This window comes from Lactuca sativa, chromosome 4 (assembly GCF_002870075.4).
Source record: "Lactuca sativa cultivar Salinas chromosome 4, Lsat_Salinas_v11, whole genome shotgun sequence".
Classification (NCBI taxonomy): domain Eukaryota; kingdom Viridiplantae; phylum Streptophyta; class Magnoliopsida; order Asterales; family Asteraceae; genus Lactuca; species Lactuca sativa.
Window position 1 is genome coordinate 402,856,078 of NC_056626.2, and position 24,627 is coordinate 402,880,704.

The 24,627-nt window shown below is 30.0% G+C and overlaps 1 protein-coding gene and 1 long non-coding RNA gene across 2 annotated transcripts; both read right to left on the bottom strand.

Annotated features, from left to right (window-relative positions):
- Positions 1-396: 396 nt before the first annotated feature.
- Positions 397-2,006, bottom strand: LOC111920486 (uncharacterized). The gene is made up of 3 exons (XR_002859903.3): positions 1,488-2,006; positions 906-1,005; positions 397-815 (listed from the first exon to the last, which is right to left on the bottom strand). It is a non-coding gene; the product is annotated as an uncharacterized LOC111920486 (long non-coding RNA).
- An 8,289-nt stretch (positions 2,007-10,295) lies between these two features.
- On the bottom strand, positions 10,296-14,764 carry LOC111920487 (serine/threonine-protein kinase STY13). Its single transcript, XM_023916061.3, has 6 exons — positions 14,260-14,764; positions 12,713-12,834; positions 12,209-12,405; positions 11,952-12,126; positions 10,797-10,931; positions 10,296-10,700 (listed from the first exon to the last, which is right to left on the bottom strand). Exons 1-6 carry the CDS (start codon positions 14,675-14,677, stop codon positions 10,494-10,496), a joined length of 1,254 nt encoding a protein of 417 aa, XP_023771829.1. The 5' UTR covers positions 14,678-14,764; the 3' UTR covers positions 10,296-10,493.
- Positions 14,765-24,627: the final 9,863 nt, after the last annotated feature.

Below are 24,627 nucleotides of genomic sequence, written 5' to 3' on the forward strand. Positions count from 1 at the left end.
TTGATTAAGTTTATACTTTTGATTTGATGAATATTTCATAAATATTTAAGATTTCTATCCCCACACTCTTTCACCATGTCTAGTTTCAACTCCATCCACCCTCTAAATTAAATTTATAATTGCAGCCTCAACTTCAAAATGTTGCATCTCACGGATGAATGCCTTTCAAGCATCATTACTATCAACAGTTGCTTGAACTAACTTATCTAAAGTCTTAATATATGAAGTAAATGGGTTTTTATGTTTAAAAATACGACCTGGTTTTTATTTTTCTCAAAAATGTGTAGCTAAGTAAAGAAATTAAGTACATGGGTTTTTATGTTAAAAAAATATGATCATAACCTGATAATGATAAAAGGGTATATGTGAAGAAATTAAGTATATGGGTTTTTATGTTAAAAAATATGATCTTAACCTGATAATGATAAAAGGGGATACTTTCTGCAACTCAACAAAAGTTTGTTTGCTTTCCTATACACTTTTGGCTATTTTCCTCTACAAAAATAAGCAAAACACTATGCCAAAAACTACAAAATACACCCAAAAAAGAGTTATGTTTCTATGATGTATCATTCTATCCCAAGAAAGAGGGCCTTCATGGTCTCCTTTGAGCTGAACAACCAGCAAGTTTCTTCATGCCAAATCCAACATCTAGACCACCAACAGACCCACAGGCCATAAACAATCTTGGATTGTATCTCAATCAGTTTCTGTCCTATTTCAATTTAGTATCTTTGCTGTTGGAATGTCTCTTCAAGAAAATGCTCCAATTTCTTTGTTTTTACTCCACTACTTGCATCCTGATCATTCACATACTATAAAAAAAAACTACCCAAAAGTCATAAATCATAAGACTTAAGTATTTAAACAAAATTAAGTTGATAAACCAGAAAAAAAAAACTGACCATCGGCTTGGAAACATGGTTAGCATTTTCTTGGAGAAATTGATATCTCCTGACTTATTGACTAAATACACGAGGGTAGAATTGTCCAAACCACAATAATCTACAAGAACATCAAACAAAATGAAAAAAGTGACACACATAGGAGAATTAAGTTTCTACCAAACTAAGAACTTCAAGCTATACATAAAAAATCCAACCCATAAGGGTAGAATGGTCCAATCTATTGGAAATCTCACTCAACAGCAACCATGAAAACTGAAAGCATCAGGTATTAACAAATAGATGAAGTGTGGATGAAAACTTCGTTGAATTGAATAGTGGAAAAATCTATTGGTTATCCAACACAATTCGAACCTAAGTAGGGGTAGAATGGTCAAACTAATAGAAAAATCCCTCCAACAGCAACATTGCAATCTGGAAGCGCCAATTTCAGGCCAAACAACTCAAAAACAACTATTAGGCTTCTATTGAACACCTGCTTTGAAAACTTACATGAATTGAACAATTTTGACCAAATTTTCATTAACACAAATTTAGTCAAATAGATGAAGTGGTATGTAAGAGATAAGAAGTCTAACTCACATGAGATTCAGGTCGGAAAAATAAAACTCAATTCAAGATCCAAACAATTGCATAAACCCGCAACAGAGACTTGCATAAAATGGTGATGAGAAGGCATAAACTTACTGGGTTTTGTGATCTATAGAAGGTATTGATTTAGGTGGAACGAAACCCTCGATCTGATTATGAGAATAGTTATGCGGAAAAGGTAAGTGTGGAAAGTAGGAGAGATTATAAGAGAGGGTATTAACTATTAAAGGAAAGGAATTAATAGGAGACTATAAAAGAATAAGAAACAAAAAAAATGTTGAAATAGGGTGATTTTGTTTAGGGCAAAGAAAACTTACAAGAAAGATGCAAGTAAGGTGATGACGTTTTTAGTTGGGATTATATAGTGGGAAGCGGATGGTCATGAAGAACGTAAAAAGGGAACAGATGATAACATCAAATTGAAGATAATTCTTTAGGATGAATGGTTTGTGGTATTAACGCAATATATAAGGGAAGGCATACCAGAATCCACATATATTAGCAGAGATATCAGGATTTAAACATTGACTCAAATCCCTCATTTCAAGCATCGTGACACGAAACAAATTGAGAATAAGTCTTCAACTTGACTGATTCAGCCTGATGAATGTGAGAGAGGGTGTGGAAACTTTGACCCATTCATAATCTTATCATCTTTGACTTCTTCATATATGTTGACAGGATTTAGTAATTTTTAATGTATAAATTCATTGTATATTATGTTGTAATGGTTGTACCTCTTAAAATTCAATATTTTGGGCCAAATGCTTATTAAGGTATAAATAAATAAATAAATAATATATATATATATATATATATATATATATATATATATATATATATATATATGGCTAAGTTCATTTGAGAAAATGATATTTTGTGAGACATGAGGACAAAATCTTAACCATTCAACTACCTTGATCTATGGCTGATATTAAATTAAAACAAAACATAAAGAGGCGGTGGCATTTATGCAATTTTTTCAAACTTTAGGATTAGTGAATGACATAGAGGGGTAGTAACGTAACTTTACTTTTAATTTATCTGCAATTGTGATTGAAATAATTTTATTCATTCTTCACGCTCTAGAAAAACAAACCCTAAAAATCATATTTCTTCCTGATAATCTCGATGGAAGAACTGGATACCTTTCAACTTTCTATTATTCTGATTTTGATTTTGCTTCGCATTGATTTTCCTGACATCATTGAATCGATTGTGATTTTGATTATGATACTTTTCTCCAAAACCCCTCGATTAAACCCTAAGAAACTGATTCTGATTCTTCTTCTTAAAACCATGATTTCATTCTACTACAAATCAAAGCTTGAATACCTCTGATTTTGAATCTCTTGATTCCGATTATGATCATCAAGAATAGATCTTTCAACAATCGGGTAAGATGAAACTAATATATCCTTTAGTTTATTTTTTATGAGTTTGATTTCTATGAATTCAATGTTTATATGATTTTTTTTTCTATATGATTTCGATTTCTATGAATCCATGGACTATTGATTTATTTTTCCTGATTTGGTAACTAATGGAATCTCTTGTTTGTTGTAAAACTTTAGAATGTTATTGACTTTTTATGTTTGCAATTAATTTGTGTTAACTTGTTTCAAATTCGATTGACTTAACAACATTATATCTTACTAGATATTTATTTTAGGTTTTATGCTTGTAAATATTAATAGAATGTTAAAATGATTAATGTTTGTTGTTAATTTAAGATATTTTTTAAGAATATATATTTTGTTAGTCTTCTGGTTAATATGTATGTAATTTAACTTATTATGGATGGTATGAATAAATCAGATTCAAATTCAAATTCAAATTCCACATCTTGACAATATTATGGTTTTTAATTAGTGTATGATTTTTCTTAGAAATAAGATAATTTGTTAACATACATTACAGCAAAGTTACTTTACAGTAAGTAGGATGAACTTGCTTTGGTAAACTAAGGAACTTATAACCAATTCTGGTGTATTGTTAATGTGACAGATCTAAAAGTATTTTGGTAACATGTAAGTAAGTTGAAATGTGTAATTTTGACTTAGGTAAATAAGGTTTTCTATAGAATAAGAAGCTTACATATTTATGTTGTATGTATGTTGCAAAGTGTTATATACATACAATAAACAAGAAAAAGAAGAAAAAAATTAACAAATCAAAGGAATATGGAAAGATTGATAAGGAGGCTCATTAAAAATGGTGAGGGGATGGATCGATGCAAGGAACTCATTAGAATGCATGATTAAAATTTTTGGAAGATTTAGAAATCTTTTATTATGTATGACATGGTAGTGTTTTATTTGTTTGAATATTGGTTATCTTTTTAATTTTGAATAGTTGGTATGGTTTTTTGAATGGCTAGTAACTGTTTGGTAGTATAATAGTCATGGTTAAAATATATTTATGCATTGAACAATCAGGAATCCTATGCATTTATCATGCATTTAACTCCATCGAAAACTGATTCTAATTTCATCTTTTTCGGATTTCATATTGCTGATTAGGATTCATATATTTTCAGGTTTCATCAAGATAAAATTGTGATTGCATCAAGACTTCATCGATTTAATCCTTTTTCAAATACATCTCGTTCAGATTCGTATTCTAATTCTAATTTTGATCCATTTCCACCACATCAAAGAAATTGATAGGTTCTTTCTTCTCTTATAATAGCAATATTCTAGTTTTTGTCAAGTATTTAATAAACGAATTCACGTATTATTCTGGTTTACGGTATTTAGTGTGACTATTCTAGTATTTTGTTCTAATTGAAGTATGATATATGTTTTGATGCAAATCAAGTGACAAGAATGACTAAATCAAGAGCAAAATATGTTGTTGATACTAAAACTAAGAAAAGAATGACATTTCAATTGATAGATCTTTATCAGAACATGAAATAAAGGACAGGGTATATCATTAAACACATTAACGTATATGTATATTTGATATAAATACTCTAACTTAACATATTATTAAGTTTTATATTCTTCTTTTCACAATGTTGATTATTATTTGAATGTTCATATTTTTATATTAGATTTTATATTAGGTTATGAAAATAATGCATTTGTTTTAGTTTTTATTAATAAAGTTATGATATATATGTTTTGATGCATTTGGAAATCTTGATAAAGAAACTTAGTATAAGATGAAGGGAAGAGATTGATGGAAAAAGAAAGCATAAGGTATCTAAAAATAAAATTGATGGAAGTTTGGAAATGTGTGGTCATGGATGAAATTCTTAGAATATTACAAAATGTTTGATTTTTGTTATTAGTTGACTGTAGTATGTATATTTTGGGTATTTTGTTCTGGTAAATATTTGCTTACATTGATTTTACTTTTCATGTTGCAGCCAAATTGAATGGTCACCTAAACTAATTGAAGAAGCTAAGGATTTTGCAAAATCTGTCCTACTAAATCATCTTGACTTGGTGCAGGAAGCGATGCAGTGAAATGAAGATCGTTGATATAATTGATAAAATATTTGAAGGAATTTAATGGTTAATGAATTTGGAGTCTTTTTCTCTTTGAATATTGGTTATATTTTCTATATTTTGAATAACATGTATAGTTGAATGTTTGATAAACAATAGTTATGGTTTGAAGGTTTGAAGATTGGTAAATATTTAATAAAACAATATTGTGGTTGAACAATAGTTATGTTTTAAATGATGTTACACGTAATCTTTCACATATTAGACTAGTTGAAAATTAAAATTTCTATGTAAAATACTTTATCAGAATAATATTGTATGTTTTATGTTATAATAAGTATATGCATAATATTCTAATAGAATAATTTTATGTGTTGTTCGTTATTGTCAATTAATGTTTATGTCTGTTTTAGAGTTAATAGTTTATGTCGTGTAATGGTAGTAATATCTTTCATATATTAGAAGAGCTTAAAATTAAATTCTCTATGTAAAATATTCTCTCAGGTAAAATTGTATGTTTTATATAATAATAAGTATATGTATAATATTCTAATAGAATAATTTTATGTGTTGTTTGTTATCATCAATTGATGTTTAGGTCTTTTTAGAATTTAAGTCACTATTCAAGGTAAATTGTGTAAGTAGAGTGTATGAAGTCGAAAATCATTAGAATGTTGTAGTTTATGGTGTATGATGTTTATAATCTAATAAAATAAAGTTCTAGGTTTTTTGCTAAATAAGTTATTTATTTACATGAAAATAATGTGTATACGTAGAATATTCTAATACAATTATGTTATATGTTATATGTTATCTGTTTTCATAATTTTATCATATATAATATTCTAATAGAATATTGTTATAGGTTTCCCTTTCAATAAGTTGATTTATTACATGAAAGTAATGTATATGTGTATAATATTCTAATAGAATAATATTATATGTTGTATGTTTTTATAATCTATATGTAAAATATTTTAATAGAATAACATTCTTTGACATTGTAAGTTATATGCAAGATATTCTAATACAACAATGCCTAATTAAATTTTGGCTTTTTTTAATACTCAATGATATGATATTAATCTAGCTATTCAAAATATTCAATATTTTTATAATGTGTTGTTAATATGTAATATTATAAAATTATGTGTAATATTATGAAATTTAAGCGTAGTATTCTAAAATTATGTTGTATGGAATATTTTGATATTAAAGTGCAATATTCTAAATTATGTTATAACATATAAAATGAACTTATATTACATAGGATTCTAATATATGTAATATTCTGCATTTACATAACATTCTAACAAAATAATTTAATTAGGTTGTCTATATTCAAGTTACAACTTAATATCCTTATATAATAATGTTATAGCTTGTATGTATCTGTAGAACATTCTAAATAAAATGTAATACTAAATGATTATATGAACATAAAATATCGAACTAGAATATGACAATACATATGTAAGAAAATTAAAATAATGCACAATTTATTTGTAAATAACAATGTAAAAATAAAACTTAGAATATAGTGTTATCGTTTTATTCAGTTACCTCAAATATATCACTTGAAACCAAACAAAGCAAAATATAAACAAATTTACAACATCCCACTATATAAAATGAGACTCTCTAGAAATTATTATCGAGCCACATTTTCTACAGTTCCATTCAAGACTTACCTAAAAAGTTGTAATGATAGAAAACCTAAAAGTTTTAGCTAATTTCATAACTGTATGTACCACTGTACACTGTGAAAGAAATCTGATGGGTATTGGGATATATAAACTTCTTAGCCACTTTAAATCTTTATGGAACAAGCGTCATTGAAACCAAAGTGTCAAAATACTTCTTGAAGTTCTCATCATTAATTAATGGTGACAAGATATGGATTATATGCTTCTTCCAACATATGCACTGAACATTTGCATCAATAAATAGTTGTATGTCCTTCAATCACTGACAAAAAGAAGAAGTACACCAGTCATCACTAAGTTAAGAAAAACCATCTTGGGATTTGGGGTCAATATCATTAAATAGTAACAAAGTTTAAGGGTGGGAAGGAAGGAGTGATATATTAGACTCTACATCAGACTCTTTATTCATTTAAGACTTTCATCAAACAGTCAGAGTGCATGTATGATGTAAGAGAATTGACTCATTAACAATAATAGTTATGTACATACCTCATTGATTTTATAGAATGAGCACAAAATAACTCGAAGATATGTTGTTTTTGCTTGCTTCTCTTCATTAGCAGAAAAAACCAAAAGCTTAGAATTGATAATCGATGGCTGAAATCAAATATCTAGAAAGATAATAGATCTAAGATGAATTTAAATTGCTAAAACACCTGATTTGAGAGTAAAACTCGAATCATCAATCTAATGGAAATCGATATCAGTTGATGATCGATTACCGATGTTGATGAATGGTTAAAAATCGTTGATCTGAAATTAAAATTGAAGATTGAAGTTGTTTAATATCATACTTTTAGTTATGATTCCATTAGATGAAGGGGACAACTTTCTACGAAGGATTGGTAAACTTTGGTTGTGATTGAGAAATCATCAAACGACAAAGGGGACGACTTCTCTTTTTATGTTGACTAGGGAATATCATATGGTTAGAAAACCATTGATAATTTGAAAACAACATTTGAAGATTGTATCATAAAACTCCATCATATGGTTACCTTGTTAGATAAAGGGATGAATATGAATCTCAAAAAGTCTTATAAACTTATAGTCAGATAATAATGTACCAAAAACCATAAAAATCTATTACATATCCATTAATATCGATACTTATAACTAAAAACTTCTAGCTTGAAATATTCAAGTTCTTTTCAACCTCTAGAATCCAAAAGAAATAACCATCAGGTCAAATAAATTATTTGCAAGAGCCACATTATGCTGCAACATTGTCACTTTGAACTACAAAAAATAATATGCCACCACATTAATATATAATAAAAATAATATGCATTCATGTGACTTTAATCAAAAATTTATGTTTAATATTCTATAAGAATAATATATGGTAACATGGACTAATCAGCAACATGATGTTAATAATTGGAATTAATAAATCTATTATCAATATTCTATAAGAATAATTGATATCGGTAACAAAATTACCTTGGTTTTCGGATTAATTTCCTCATTATGGAGAATATCTGAATCATCAATACTTAACATAAAACACCAAACATAATATTGTTCTAATTATGAAAATATATAGTGCTATATAGATTTAAACAATTTTATGCTAAAAAAACCATCTCCAATTTTTATGTTTGAAATAAAATATTAAAAAAAACATGTCATTATATTAAAGAGTTGGTTTCTATAGAAAACCAGATAAAAGACAAATGTAAAACATTAAACACGGTCATAATATCAATTATTATTGAAACAGAGTCATAAGTTCTACTTCGTGTTGTAATGTTCTAGTTTGTAGCATAATATTATAGTTATGGTTGGTACTATTAAATATATTTAACATATGGTATAATGTCAACATTATAGTTTCAGTCAAGTTTTAATGAATAGAGTGAAAAATTACGTGACAATGAGGACTATTACTAACCTGAACATGTTCCACATCATGCAAAACTAGTCAATGCATCTTTTACTTAACATGTAATTGACAATGAGGACTATGACTAACCTGGAGCTTTCACTAAGATATTACATGTTGTTTAATCTCAACATGGTGGTAAAAACTTCTAATTTGAAACATTCAAGTTCTTTTCGAGTTGGACTTCATTAACTAAATTTCTCTGCAACAAAAATGAATGAATTTTTAGAATAGATGTGGATTAAAATAAATGCTATGTTTTTACAAGTGATTCAAACTTCACATGGATTAGGATTTACAAAATTATATTCATAACATTTCAATGATTGAATTAAATTAGTCTAATCAGAATAATATACACTAGTAGAGAATCACATCATGTAGTAACATATTACTGATGTATCCAATAGATCTCATAAGGACAATATACATTCATATGAGCATCTAATCTTTTCTTTAGTACATCCCCTTTCCTACAGGTTAACAAGAGCATATTCAAACAAAAGTGTGCTAAAATACATCTCAGCAACCTGTATTTAAAGAAAATGAAATATTTTAATAAAACTAAGGTAAATTTAATAAGATTAGTAAATATTGAATTATTTTACTATAATTCTAACTCATATTTTGGAAGTATACTCATTCTTAAAGAGGACTTATTTTGTGGAAAGAAGGGGTGATACATCAGAATCTTTATTCATTCAGGACTTTCATCAAATAGGTAGAATGCATGTATAGTTTAAGAGAATTTGATCAGGAAAAGTAATTGATTTCAATCAATCAATATGATGTTTAATTGTTGAAATCACGAATCATGCATATATGAATTAGAGAAATCACTAGTAGCTTGATGATTCAATCAGTTCATGTTACCAGATTAACAATTAAAAATGTTATATGCAAGTAACAATGAAAGTGATGAAAACTCAAGGAAGAAAACTCAAACCTTGATCAATTGATGAAATCATGATGTAGAGTAAAATCACAGATTAAAAGATCGATAGTAATTGTTGAAGATGAAGATTAGAAGAAATCATCTGAACATTTGAACCTCTACCTTGGATGAAATCAATGATCACATAGCTACAATTGATAACAATCTTGTAATGAGTTGTTGGTGTCGATAGATGAACATAAACCTCAATCACTCAGATTATCAATTGGAGATGTAAAAGAATAAAGAAAAGAAGAATTTAAGAGATAGAATATTGATCAGAATGAACTGGAGAACAATAAATATTGATCTAGCAAATATCTTGGTAGAAGAATCGAAGCAGGTGATTTCTTGATGAAGTGAAGATGACGCTAACATTATATCTGACATCTTAAATTTAACATAGTGACTAATCTACCCCTAATTAACTAATCCATTAGATTAATTAGTGTTAAGCACATTTTTTTATAAGGCACAAGATTAGTTTTGATTAAAGGCTAAGATTTGGTCATCGTGTCTCACAAAATATAGGTGGTCTCAGATGAACCTCTACCTATATATATATATATATATATATATATATATATATATATATATATATATATATATATATATATATATATATATATATAATTAACAATTCCACCTTCTAACCGAAGCCTGTAACCATTCCTTCATGACTAACCCCTTAAAAAGACATTCAAGGATCGCAAGTAGGTTTCCCTTAAGTGACATTTGTTTTATCGGTCTTTGGTCAGGCTCGGGCCCAAATCAATGTTTGGACCAAATGTCACTTATAGTTGAGTGAGTAATATGTTGAAGTTTCCAAGAAACAAGAGAAGTTACTATTACACTCAAAGGTAGCAAACTCTTTTTAACCAAATACATGTTGATAATAGAACTATACAAACAGTGAAAGGATATGTATTGATAATTATACTGTACAAACTACTAACAGTAAAAAAAACATAGGACGTTTTTCTGGGAAAAATAGAAATTGAAATTAAGTTACTTTTATGGGCCTCGGGTTCGGTTAAAACAAAAACATCCTTGTTGTTGATCTCCAGGTATCATTCCACCGCCTTTTGAAGTGTCAATGGCCTCCAACATGGCAACCACCTCGTCCATTTCTGGCCTCTTGTCGGGATTTGCATCCCAACATCTCTTCATAACAGTTGCAAGTGAGTTCGGGCAACAACGAGGTATTTCTGGTCTCAAATTCTGTACATAAATTATATATTTAAAAAACATTAAATAATTGTGCATTTTGTTATATATAGATAAATTGTATGGATTTCATTTGTTGAATTAATATACCTGGCGAACAACAGCTGATGTCACTTCAGAGAAGCTAAGATCAGGATAAGGCATGTCGCAACAATATATTTCCCATAGACAAATCCCAAAACTATACACGTCACATTTCCTGTTGTATGCACTCCCATTTAATACCTGTCTCCATGTAGATTAAATGAATTTATTTAATCAGATAGTTGGACTCATCTACATGGACGAAATATTAAAAAGAATTGCATGTATATTCGTTAGTTTATCAATCTAGTCGCTTGGGAGTACTAAAATCCAAATCATTATATTGTTTTAACTATTGTCATATATATATATATATATATATATATATATATATATATATATATATATATATATATATATATATATATATATATATATATGGAATAGTTCAAATAAAAACAATAAATAGTGTGAGAACGTAAAAACACTTTTTTTATGTTATTATTCTGCAATGAATTTTATATCGACACCTTTATGTCATTATTCAGTAAAGAATAAATAAATAGTCAAAGGTTAAAATTAAAATTAGAATTTACTACAAAAATGCTCATGCATAAGTTTGTAATAGAATAATAACATTATAATGAATATATGGCTAGTCGAAAGTTAATATTTATATTAGAATTACTTCAACAATACACATATACAAAATTCATTATAGAATAATAACATAAAAATAGTGTTTTTAAGTTCTCACATTATTTACTGTATTGATTTGAATCAGTGTAACTGATAAATGTAACTCGTTGTTAATCGATTATTGTAAAAATAAATAACTAAATAAAAAATAAACAGTAATTCATTTGCTAAATCCATAAAATTGTCATTGTATGTTTTGTTTTTATGTATTTTGTCTTTTTTTTCTTAAAACTCATCAACGTGCTTTTTGTAATAACAATAATAAAATAATAGTTTTAGTCGCTAAATTGATAAAATGTTGAAAGTATTTTATGTTTTTTTTTGTTGTTGTGTCGTTTGTCAAAACATGATAAGTAGGAAAATGGTTTATTCATAAAAGTCAAAGAAGATATGAAAATTAAATATAATTCACAATTAAAAACTATTAAATAATTAAAATAATAAATTGACGAAAATACAAGTATTTTTCTGTAATTTACGTAAGCAAAATGCTAAATTAAGAATCACAAATAAACTAGATACCTCTGGTGCCATGTAACCCAGCGTACCAGTTTCACCGGTCATGTCATTTGGGTTCGATGCCTCTACACGAGCGACTCCAAAGTCCGCAATTTTCAATGTTCGTGTCTTGTCCAAAAGCATATTTTCTGTTTTCACATCTCTATGGACAATCTTCTTTGTGTGAAGATAATTTAACCTACCAATAATTTACAACATATTTTCATTTTTTTCACATTTTTAAGCCATTTATAGTGACAAAATTAACATTTTTTACATACCCTCTAGCAAGATCAAGTGCTAGTTGCATGACAACTTTAAATGCCAATTTCCTTCGTCGGTTTTTTATTAAAAAAGATTTAAGAGCACCACCGGGAAGATATTCCACTACAACACAACAAGAATTACGTGGCACACCAAAATGACCGTTGTCTGCTTGTATGTTTAGTTCCGATGTGCCCATTGTCGCCCCTATGAACTGTCAAAATTTAGACAGTATGGTTAGGTTTAACACAGATACAGGTTACTTGAGCAAACCACAAAGGATACACATGTTCATGTCTGGACAATGCATACGTTCTACGATTTGCTCAAATAATAATTTGTTTCTGTTTTGAATTCACCCTTGAACAGTAATACCCGTTACAAAACAATGTGAGTAATTACGTTTTTATAATGTAAAAGTAGAAATATAAAATTAAAATGGTAATAGTTATTTGAATTATGTTTTTATAATAATAGTGCATACCTTGGTTAGATTATTAGAAGAGATATCACATTGTTACCTTGGTCACATTAGGATGGTCAAGTTTGTGCCATACAACAACTTCTTGTGTAAAAGCCGCTCTAAGTGAAGCTATTTCAGCATCTGTTCTGTGGCCTTCTTCACCCCAATCAAGAAGTTTAACTCAAGATTTAAAAAGAAAAAAAAATTAGTCTAAACAATTTTTTCTTTAATTATAAAAATAATTTGGGTATATGCTACAATAAAAAGAAAATTTGTCGTTTACAGATCCTCGAAATTTGCAATAAAAAATAATAATAATAATAATAAGTTTAAAGGTATGGGCTGAACTCACTAGCAGATGCAACTCATTGGAAGTGGGGTGCATCGATCCCGCTTAATAGTGGGTCCCACTTCATATTTTGACTATTAGCAATACTAACCTATTATTTTTGCTTTTTCACATCAATTTTAATATATTAGATTATATCCTTTAATTTTTTTGGTTAATTTTTAATAGTGTCTTAGTGTTATTGAAGTTTAACGTGTTCCTAGATTTAAGTATATTTATGTTTGTTAATTTTATTCTCTATAGTTAGTGATTTTCTTACTAACTATTTTATCTTGGGACTTCTATAGCTAATCTTTTTTTTTTAATTTATCAATTTGACCTGTTTAAGAAAAATAAATAAGCTTTATCACCTTTACTTTCGGTTGTTAGTTAACTTTATGTTTATTTCTTTTGTTTTCTTTTGGTACATTTTCTTTCTTTATTGTGATATTTGAACATGATAGAAACTATGGCAACCTAAATACCCAACAAATTTAATTTGAAAAAAAAAAAAAAAAAGGCATACACCTTTAATTCTCCTTCACATAAATTTCACATGTCAAACTCAAAACACATAGAAAACCACTTGATTTGTGTAGATGATAATAGAATCAAAAAGGTTAACTTAAAGCAACTACATAATGAATTTAAAGAGGCCAACTGTAGATCAGGTCCATCTCGTGAATTGGACTTTCGGTAGTATAAAGTCTCCTCATAACTTTAAGGCACATGTTGTCTATTTGCCTAAACTGTCTGATAATTTTTTATTATAACATACAGATCATAGTATGAATTTGCTCTTGGTGATTTGATTTGAACTGAACAATTCCAAATTGAGTTCTTAATTCTTATACACAACATCATTAAATGGAGATAAGAAAGTGCACATAAGGTGTTTGATAAAAGTTCAACAAGAAGAGTTAAATACTTGATAATCTTGCTAGTATAATATAACATCAAACCGAAAAAATAATATGCACATAAAGTGTTTGATAAAAGTTCAATGAGACAGTTAACTAATTGGCATACTTTGAGATTGAGAATCCAGATGAATGCTTTACAGAGTATCATCAAACGGGCGAAAAAAAAAAATCAAAAAGACCAGTTAAGAATCCTGATGAATGGATTATAGATCAGGAGACAATATGATTATGCACATAAAGTGTTCGATAAAAAGTCAATATACTTACTATAAACGTAGCAAATTAACAACCAAAATCGAGATAAATTGTTGCATAAATTAACACAATAGTTAGTTTCAAAGAGGTAATACATACCTGCAACATCGAGACCATCATAAAGGCCACGATGAACAGTGCCAAATGAGCCACGAGCTATAACAGATTTGATAACGAGTTTTGAAGGATCGATCTCCCAATCTTGCCTTTGCCTATTAGTATTAGTATCAATCCTCAACCTAGAAGTTGTAATATTCTCTAGATTTACTCCTCCATGGCGATTTTGTTGATGATGAAGATGATGTGGTTTTTGATGATTATACGAAGGATTATTGAAGTTAATGGGGCTAATATTGAGGTTGATGTTGGTATTCTTGTCGAAACTTCTTGCTCTTCTGATAGTGGTAGCTGAAGTGGGGGTGGTGTTTAGATGTCTGTGTAATTGTTCGTCTAAGCTCTTGAGATCGATCTGATCTGCTCTCAGAAATCCATTTTTTATGTGATCGTGTCCTTCCATTTCTCTGTCTGATTATTGTGGAGAATGGTGAACAAATCTCTCTGAAAATGAAGGTCGGAATAACAACTTCTTTGCAGGTGGCTCACTTTGGCCTTTTTGGCCTGAAATATATAATAGAGGGGAAAGGCATATACATGCACATTGATTGGGATGATGACACTTGTCCAGACATTAGTTACTTTATTATTAGCTTTTTAATTTTTAATTTTTTATGTTTATTATTATTATTATTATTATTATTATAGTAGATTAAAACTCTTTTATGGAAGAAATGTGTAGATTTAAAAAATAAATCAGTATGTAGTATGTAAGCAGTTCTAAAAAAAGGTCAATGAGATAAAATTTATTACGACTATTAGACGGTTATAGTTGTTTGATGAATTTCGACGACCAAGATTAAATTTTATGGTTTTTTTATATAAATTGTTTATGTTTCACTAAACACTTCTAAACGAGCAGTATCCAGTGTTATCATTTCTTTTTAGAATTTAGAGTTCAAGTATCGGCCTAGATATAAATAGATTTAAGAAGTAGTTATGTTACATTTGTCTTTTCAAAAAAAAAAATTATCATAAACAATAACGTGGTTGTTTTTTTCAATTTATACTATTTTGTCCAATTTAGTTTTTCTTTTTCAATTTTGGGTTTAATAAGATATTTTTGTAATTAAGTTTTATACCATTAAGAAAAAAAAACTAGGTTTACATAAACAAATACTTGTTTTTTTTTTCGGTTTATGCTATTTTTTCCAATTTAGTTTTTCTTTTTCAATTTTGGGTTTCATAAGATCATTTTTTTGTAATATAGTTTTATACCATTAAGAAAATAACTTATATATGTTATATGATACGACATCAAATCTAAAATATGGTTACAATTTTTTTTGTTTTATTACATAAAACTGAACCAACCTACAAAGATGCATAACGAGTGTTTGAGTGTTTTTAGCTTTAAACAAAAAGTTCGATTTAAACAAAAAGCTTCATTTGAAAATACAATCATTTAACTTTTAGTTTAAACAAAATATTTCAAATCTAAAAATTACTTCATGTATCATTTAAGAAAAAGCTCTTGAGCATTTAGAATCAATTTCCATAAATGTCGTTAAAAATATATTTATATATTTATCTTTTTTAAACAATTGTCTTTTTATATAATTTTATACATTTCAAAAGCTTACAGCTAATTTTGTCAAACATTTATATAACAAAGAAAAGCTACAGCTACTAGCTTCCATCTTCCAACTTCCAGCTACTAGCTTGTTTCACCAAACATGCCCAAAATCCAGTGTTTCAAAAAGCATAAACCACACTAATTGTTTTCAGAATGGTTTGATTTATTCAAGTTTTATTTTTTATTTCTATATTTATCTTTTTTAAACAATTGTCCTTTTATGGTAAGGACATGCTAGATTTGATTGTAGAGGAAATTATTCATCTTAATAGGACAGATTTCATAAATGAACAAGACGAGGAAGACGATGACATTGACTATGAAGAGTATGAAGATAATGGTTTGTTTGATGATTGCCTAATAGAAAAAGAAATTTAAAAAGGAGAAAACAACAACCGACACTAGTCATGAGGTTTCATTTTCTAATGTGTTCTCTATTAATAGCAGTTTTGGAAATGCAAAAAGAAAAATAATAATAATAATATCCCACAATGTCCCGATCTTAGATTCAAAGACAATGATACCAATTTGGGGCATGCTTTTTGAATAAAAATATCAACTAAGAAACTTACTTATAAATTACTCATTTGCAAATAGATATGATTTGCATTATGAGACCAATGACAAACTTTGAGTAGTTGTGCATTGTGGGAGACCAAAAAAGACTAAAAAAAATGTTTGTTGTTTTGCCTTTGGACATCGTTGATGACCAACAAAAATAAGTTTTCAAATTAAGTCCTTGAAAGCAAGTCATAATTGTACATAGTTAACATTTAGGTGTTGTTTGTTTTTTCTGGGGTAAAATGTCTGCAGTCTGCAGATCACATATGTAGACCTCTACAGTAGAAGAGGTGGACTAAACGTCTGCAGTCTTAAAAAAAAAGATTTTTTGTTTTTTTAACATCTGCAGGCTACTAAAATAAACTGATTTTTTTTAAACTTCAAAGTGATTTTTTAATATTTTTATGACTTTGTTATAAAGAATTAACGAATCTAGATCAACTTTTATGTATTATTGTATAAAAAATAAAAATAAAAATTGTATGAATTAACCTATATGTTTGATAAAAACCAACAACTTTGGTTACAAAAGATATAACTAAACATTATAATTAGTGATTAAAGAATTTGATACATAAATGGATGGAAATAAGTTTCAATTTTCACAATTAAATCCATTAAAAACGTACCATAAATATTTTCTCGAGAAATTGACGAATACTGTATTAAATAATGTTTTACAAAATTTGGAAAAAAAATATATGAATATATTATGATTTTTTTTTTCATATTTATATAAACAACTTCAACGACTATTACTGTAATAAATCTTTATTTATAAATTTGTCAAAAATATCATATTTGTATCGTCAAATATTTTTTTTAAGTTTTGTATTTTTTTTTATTCAAATTGTTTATCATTAATAAAGTTGGAAAAAATATAACTAAAAAAACTTTAAAAAAAATAAAGATATATATGTTTTTTTAGGCTAGAAGATGTCTGAAGATGTTAGAAGACTCTGGTTCACATCTACGCCAAGAAGAGGGCGTGCAGACATTTTTAGATCTGTAGTCTTCAAAAAAACAAACAGTCTGCGCAGACTAATGTCTGCTCATGGTCTGCGCGGTGCAGACAGAAGATGTCATGCAGATCTACAGACAAAAAACAAACACTACCTTAGTAAATGTTTATTTTAAGTCTAGTGTGGAAGTAATGTAAAAGAGCCATGAAAGCTACTTTAGTATAGCTTGAAGGTTGTTTAGAAGCCCATTATGCAAAATTGTAGAGCTATATAGAGGAATTAGGGACATCTAACATTAGTTCAAGTATTAAATTAGATTTTAAATTTTTAATGTCATGCAAGTTGGAAAAAACTACTTTAATCATTTCTATGTTTGTTTCAAGAGTGTAAATAATGAATGGATAGAGGGTTTCATGAAAGCAATTAACTTAGATGGGAGCTTTTTAAAGGGTGTTTGTCAAATGGAGTTGCTTTTAGCATTAGACATGATGCAAACAATTATATGTACATATCTGCATGCACTGATCTTTTCGTTGAAAACAAGGAGACATAAAAGCCCTTAAGTTTTCACAAAAATGTCGGTTTTACCCTTGAACGTGTTTTAGGTCCAATCAAGCCCGAAGTTTTGTTTAATTTGTTTATGTATACCCTTATAACCGGTTTCCAAGTAACCTACCGGTTACCTAATGTCAGTAAAGCCCCTGAATTTTCAAAAATGTTCAAATTTACCCTTAAGTTTTTCAAAAATGTTCGGATTTACCCTTACCTTGATTATTATTATTACTGATATTATTATTATTATTATTATTATTATTATTATTATTATTATTATTATTATTATTATTATTATTATTTATATTAAATTTTTTTAATGTATAAAAATATTTTATACATACATTTTTAAATGTATAAAAATATTTTTACTAATATAAATATATTTTTAAAAATATATATACTTATATTTAGTATTAAATACATTTGAAAGCTCATGCATTCCTATAGAAACGTATTTATATATTAAAAATGTATTTATTTGTATTTAGTGTATATATATATATATATATATATATATATATATATATATATAAATATATTATATGCATATAAATATAACAATGCATATTTATATGGTTTATATAATATAAAAGATATAATTATATGTATTAGTACATATTACTAAGTATAAATATGTGTTTATTTCATAATTATATGCATATGATAGTTTTCATACAGAAGAAATGAATATTTATATCTATTAAATACAATTAAAAATATTTTTAATGTATAAATATGTTTTTACATGTATAAATATGTTTTTATTTGTATTTAATACATATAAATGTGTTTTTAAATGTATAAATATGTTTTAATTTATATTTAATAGATATAAATATATGTTTCTTTTGTATAAAAACTATCTTATGCAAATAATTATGAAATAAATACATATTTATAGTTAGTAATATGTACAAATACATATAATTATATCTTTTATACAATATAAGCCATATAAATATGTATTTTATTTTTATATGTATATAATATATTTGTATATGAAATAAATATATATTTATACCTACTAAATACAAATAAATATATTTTTAATATAAAAATACGTTTTTAATGGAATACATGTGAATTCAAATGTATATAAACACTAAATACAAGTATATATTTTTTTAAGAACATATTTATATTAATAAAACTATTTGTATACATTTAAAAATGTATGTATAAAATATTTTTATATATTAAAAATACGTAATAATAATAATAATAATAATAATAATAATAATAATAATAATAATCAAAATAATCAAAATAACAATCAATGTAATGCTAAATCCGAACATTTTTAAAAAAACTTAAGGGTAAATCTTAACATTTTTGAAAATTCAAAGACTTTACTGACATTAGGTAACCCATATGTCACTTGAAACCGACTTCAAGGGTATAAATGAACAAATTAAACAAAATATCTGGCTTTACTAGACTTAAAACACATCTAAAGGTAAAACCGACATTTTTTTGAAAACTTTAGGTCTTTTATATCATTTTCTTTATATAGAATTTGTGATGGAAGACATATGAATAGATATTAGCATGGTGACGGAATAATAATCATCTTTAATGAACATAAGCTATATGTTTGTTCCTAAGATTCTTTGGTTTCATGTTATACTTTTCAATCTAAATTTTGTTATTGGTTATAAATAGATTAATAGAAATTATGAAAGAAATGGTACCACATGCAGATTATCACGAATGTGTAAGAAATATTTACACGAACTTCAACCATAGATTTTAAAGGTTCCTTATACCAAAAAAAATAAATAATAAATAAATAAGGTCAAGTCCACATGTGAACAATCTTTCATTATTTCCATGAACCAAATCAAGTAACTTTGTGTTGATACATACAAGTAATTATGTAACGTCCGAAAAATACAACCCAAAAAATTTTGTTTTAATATTACTAAAAACCATAACATCAAATGTTATATAATAAAACCATGAATCGTAAGTCTCAAAATCCCATAGTAAATGTATCAATTCAAAATTGGAGTCAATATCATATCAAAATATCGGAATAAAACTCTCATGATAAAACTGTAACTGTGGTGTGTGTCATGTTATCAACTCGAGCTCTTCCCCTTGCTAACGGAAGTACCTGAAACCAAAACTGAAATTGTATGCACAAAGCTTAGTGAACTCCCCCAAACTACCACATACCGTACAATAACACATAAAGGACATACTAGGCCTTACCCACTGCATCGGATCGAAATCCGGAAACTGCATCGGACTGAAGTCCGAAACTAACCAGAGCCTTGCCCTCTGCATCGGACCGAAATCTGGAAACTGCATCAGACCGAAGTCCGAAACTAACTAGGGCATTGCCCTCTGCATCAGACCGAAGTCCGGAATCTGACTGAACATAGCATAGCATAATCATAACACATATACTGCATGCTGCATCGGACCGAAGTCTAGAACACATAACACAAAGACATGCTTGAATCACAAAGCCATCAAGCACACTAACTACTGCATCGGACCTAAGTCCGGAACTACTACTAACTAAACGGGTTGGCATTGTGGTCGTAGACCCGTTCCTACTGGAAGGAAACTCACCTCGTAACGCTGGCTGCTGTGATGCTAACTCTGAAACTGGCTGACTGCTGCTCCGGAACTCCCCAGCTACAATCCCATAAACACTAAATCAGATACTGATAATTGTTCTCAGGTTAAAATGACTATTTTACCCCTGGTCAGAGTCAACTTTCAGTTGACCGGACTCGCCGAATTGGGCCGCCAACTCGTCGAGTCCCTAACACCTTTTCTAATCCTTTACTCGCTTCAACTCGTCGAGTTTTGCAAAGACTCGACGAGTTCTTCTTCGATACAAACATCAAGCCATCTTCATCTGACTCGCCGAGTTGTATGAACAACTCGTCGAGTCCTCCTTCATCCTATGAATGTGTCCAGTCTATGAATCGCCGAGTTGTATGAACAACTCGTCGAGTCTGTTCTTGATGCAAGAAGATTGCCTTGGACTCGCCGAGTTAGGGCGTAGACTCGCCGAGTCCCTCCATTACTAGATCTGAGCTCTAACTCACCGATTCCATTTCCCACTCACTGATTCCACCCTAAACTCTCAAACGGGAAATATCGGGGAGTCGCGACTCGACTCATCGAGTCTGAAGAACAACTCGCCGAGTCCCAAGCATGCCATTACTATACAGTCGATTTTTCTCGATTCCAGTGCATCCAAATCATATATATATATATATATATATATATATATATATATATATATATATATATATATATATATATGGGTTCCTAGGACTAGTTTCACACGTAAAGTTTCTAACTTTACGTGCATGCATGCTCATAAGAAGCTCAAATACCCAATAATGAGCTAAAAGAGGAGATCTAGGTTTGGAATGGGAATTAGCTCAATAAAGGTGGCAACCTTGAGCTTAAGGAGTTTTGAAATGCTTAGATCTGAAGCCCATTCATCATAAATACTCTTAAATCAACATCAATGTCTAGAAATGGCTCAAAAACAACACTAGCAAGCTTTTAAGGAGATCTATATGATAATAAGCAAAGGTTCGAGCTTTATACCTCAATGAGAACTGGAATGACACAAGAAACTCGGATCTTCTTTGCTCCTCTTGGAAACCCCTATCCTTTCTTCTTCTTCTAACTCCAAAATACACCAAAATCCTTCACAAGGTGAGAAATACTCCAAGAATGCTTAAAGGAAAGCTAGGATTTAGTAAGGGACGTTCTGTGGGTGATGGAGGTTGATTTTGGGCGCATAAAGTTGTTTAAATAGGGTGCAAACCCTTGAAATTAGGGTTTCATCCAGACTAGCAGACTCGCCGAGTCCAAGAATATGGACTCGTCGAGTCGCCAACTTAAATCGTGTGCAAAACCCGTCTCTACTCGACGAGTCGGGCTACAGACTCATCGAGTACCCCTTAAGGAATGAAAATTACTTTATTTATATCACATTCCAGAAATGCGGCGTTACAAATTAATGGAAAAGATATTCAAAACTTAGCACAAGGCCTTCATTCAAGTGGACATCGTATGTGATGCAACTGAGAATGGAGTGCCTGAGAGTTTTAATAGTACAATCATACATAGTAATCCGAAGTCAATAATTACAATGTTGGAAGAAAAATTGTTGCTTGATTTAAGGTTGGTATGCGTAGATTATCGAGAATATGCCAAAAGTATATACACGAACTTCAAAATTATAGATTCAAATATGTCTTCTGAAAAATAATAATCAGAAAGAAGTCAAATCCACAACTAAACGATCTTTTTTCCATGAACCAAAACAAGGAAATTAGTGTTGATACACACAGGTACTTAATGGAAAAGGAACCCAAAACTTCATACAAGGATTTCGTTGAAGTGGATATGGTATGTAATGCAACTGAGAATGGAATGTCCGATAGTTTTGATAGTGCAATCATACACAGTCGTAGGAGGCCAATAATTACAATGTTAGAAGAGAAATTATTGATTGATTCAAGTTTGGTGTGTGTGTATATATATATTGTAACGACCCAAAAATCATGACTAAAAAATTCTTTTAAACATTACTAAAAATAGATTTATAACAATGTATCATAAGTCAAACATAACTTTTGAGTATTAAATTCAAAACATAATATCATTATCAGAGTCAAACATTCCCAGACTAACTGACTATGGTGTGTGCTCTGCAATCTTCCCGAGCTCCTCTTTTGAAAACCGAGTACCTGAAACCAAAACTGAAAACCGTAAGCACGAAGCTTAGTGAGCTCCCCCAATCTACCACATACCTCACAAAAACATATAAAGCACATATTGGGCCTTGCCCACTGCATCGGACCAAAGTCCGGACTAACTGGGGCCTTGCCCCCTGCATCGGACCGAAGTCCGGAAACTGACTGGGACCTTGTCCCCTGCATCGGACCGAAGTCCGGGCTAACTGGGGCCTTGCCCCCTGCATCGGACCGAAGTCCGGGCTAACTGGGGCCTTGCCCCCTGCATCGGACCGAAGTCCGGACTAACTGGGACCTTGTCCCCTGCATCGGACCAAAGTCCGGCTAACTGAACAGAACATAACATAAACATATCAACTAGCATGAACACACGCATATTGCATACTACATCGGGCCGTAGCCCGGAACACATAACACATAAATACTGTCTGAGCCACGAAGGCATCAAACATATTAACTACTGCATCAGATCAAAATCCGAAAACTACTGCTAGCTAAACGGGCCGGCATTGTGGCCTTAGACCCGTTCCTACTGGAAGGAAACTCACCTGAACTGCTGAACCGATGCTGCTAATCCTTTGACTGCTACCTGACCTCTAACTCCGAACTGCTGCTCCACAAGCTCCTCGAGCTTCAAAAGCCAATATAACACTTAGTCCAACTGACCTCCAAAGGTCACTAGGTCAACTCTGGTCAAGGTCAAAATCCTGGTCAATGTCAACCTTCCAAGTCAACCCTACTCGCCGAGTCTACCTACTGACTCGCCGAGTTCATACGCTCAGGGTCTTTCTTATTCGCGACTCGACTCGCCGAGTCAGTCCATGACTCACCGAGTCCAACTAGTTCCAAGTCCTGTCCTGTCCAACTCGCTGAGTCACCACCCGACTCACTGATTCGAGTTTCAACTCAAAGGGGTTTAGGGTTTCGCGATCTGACTCGCCGAGTCCAAGAACAGACTCGCCGAGTCCTAGACAATCTTCAACCAACTCGTCGAGTTGTTCATCCAACTCGCCGAGTCCATGCCTAACTTCATCCGACTCGACGAGCTGTTCATCCTACTCGTCGAGTTCCTCCTCATCTTCAAGCTACTCACCGAGTCCACTCGAAGGACTCGCCGAGTCTATCCAGTCCTCCAACCATGCAGTGGCTTTTCGAGCCAAACAGAACTTCCAACTCATAGATCCATTCTTCTAGGGCCTATTCCCCACGTAAAGTGGCAAACTTTACGTGTAGATTGAGAGATATATGCTCAAAACACACTAAAATAGGGTTTATGGCAAACATGTTTCTTCAACATACCAAGGGCTGATACTTTAGGGGATTCAAGACCAAAACCAACATGGATCTGAGGTAGCAACCTCAGATCTGAACCTCTAACTCGAATTGGTTACAAATCATACCAATAATGACCAAAACTCACACAAAAGAATAGATCTAGATGCAAAGGGAATCAACAGCTTATTACCTCCAATTGATCTGAAATATCTTCTCAATCTCAGATCTACAGTCCCTTCTTGCACTTCCAAGGCTTTTCTTCCTTTTCCAAGCTTTTAGTGCTCTCTTCAATGCAAGATCTAGCTCAAAAACGGATATGGCGGCTAGGGTTGATGTTCTGGGGGTAAAGAGGCACTAAAGGAACCCTAGGAAAGAGAATGAGACGCTTAAATAGGCTCCATGTCCCGGATTTAGGGTTTTCCTCGCTCAGACCCAACTCGTCGAGTCTCCTTGGCCGACTCGCCGAGTCGGTCGCTAACACCTCAACCCGGATCCCGCTCGGACTCACCGAGTCTCTCCTTAAAATTGAGGTCTTCTTTCTTTTCTTGACTTTCCAAACTTTGGGGTGTTATATATATATATATATATATATATATATATATATATATATATATATATATATATATATATATATATATATATATATATATATATATATATATATATATATATATATATATATATATAT

Bases quoted from the DNA above. Each gene is read 5' to 3' on its own strand.
- LOC111920487 (XM_023916061.3), bottom strand. From the start codon at position 14,677: ATGGAAGGACACGATCACATAAAAAATGGATTTCTGAGAGCAGATCAG. The intron at 12,835-14,259 runs GTATGTATTACC...TTAAATCTTGAG, and splicing joins TGATGGTCTCGATGTTGCAG to TTAAACTTCTTGATTGGGGT. The intron at 12,406-12,712 runs GTAACAATGTGA...AAATTTTGACAG, and splicing joins ACCATCCTAATGTGACCAAG to TTCATAGGGGCGACAATGGG.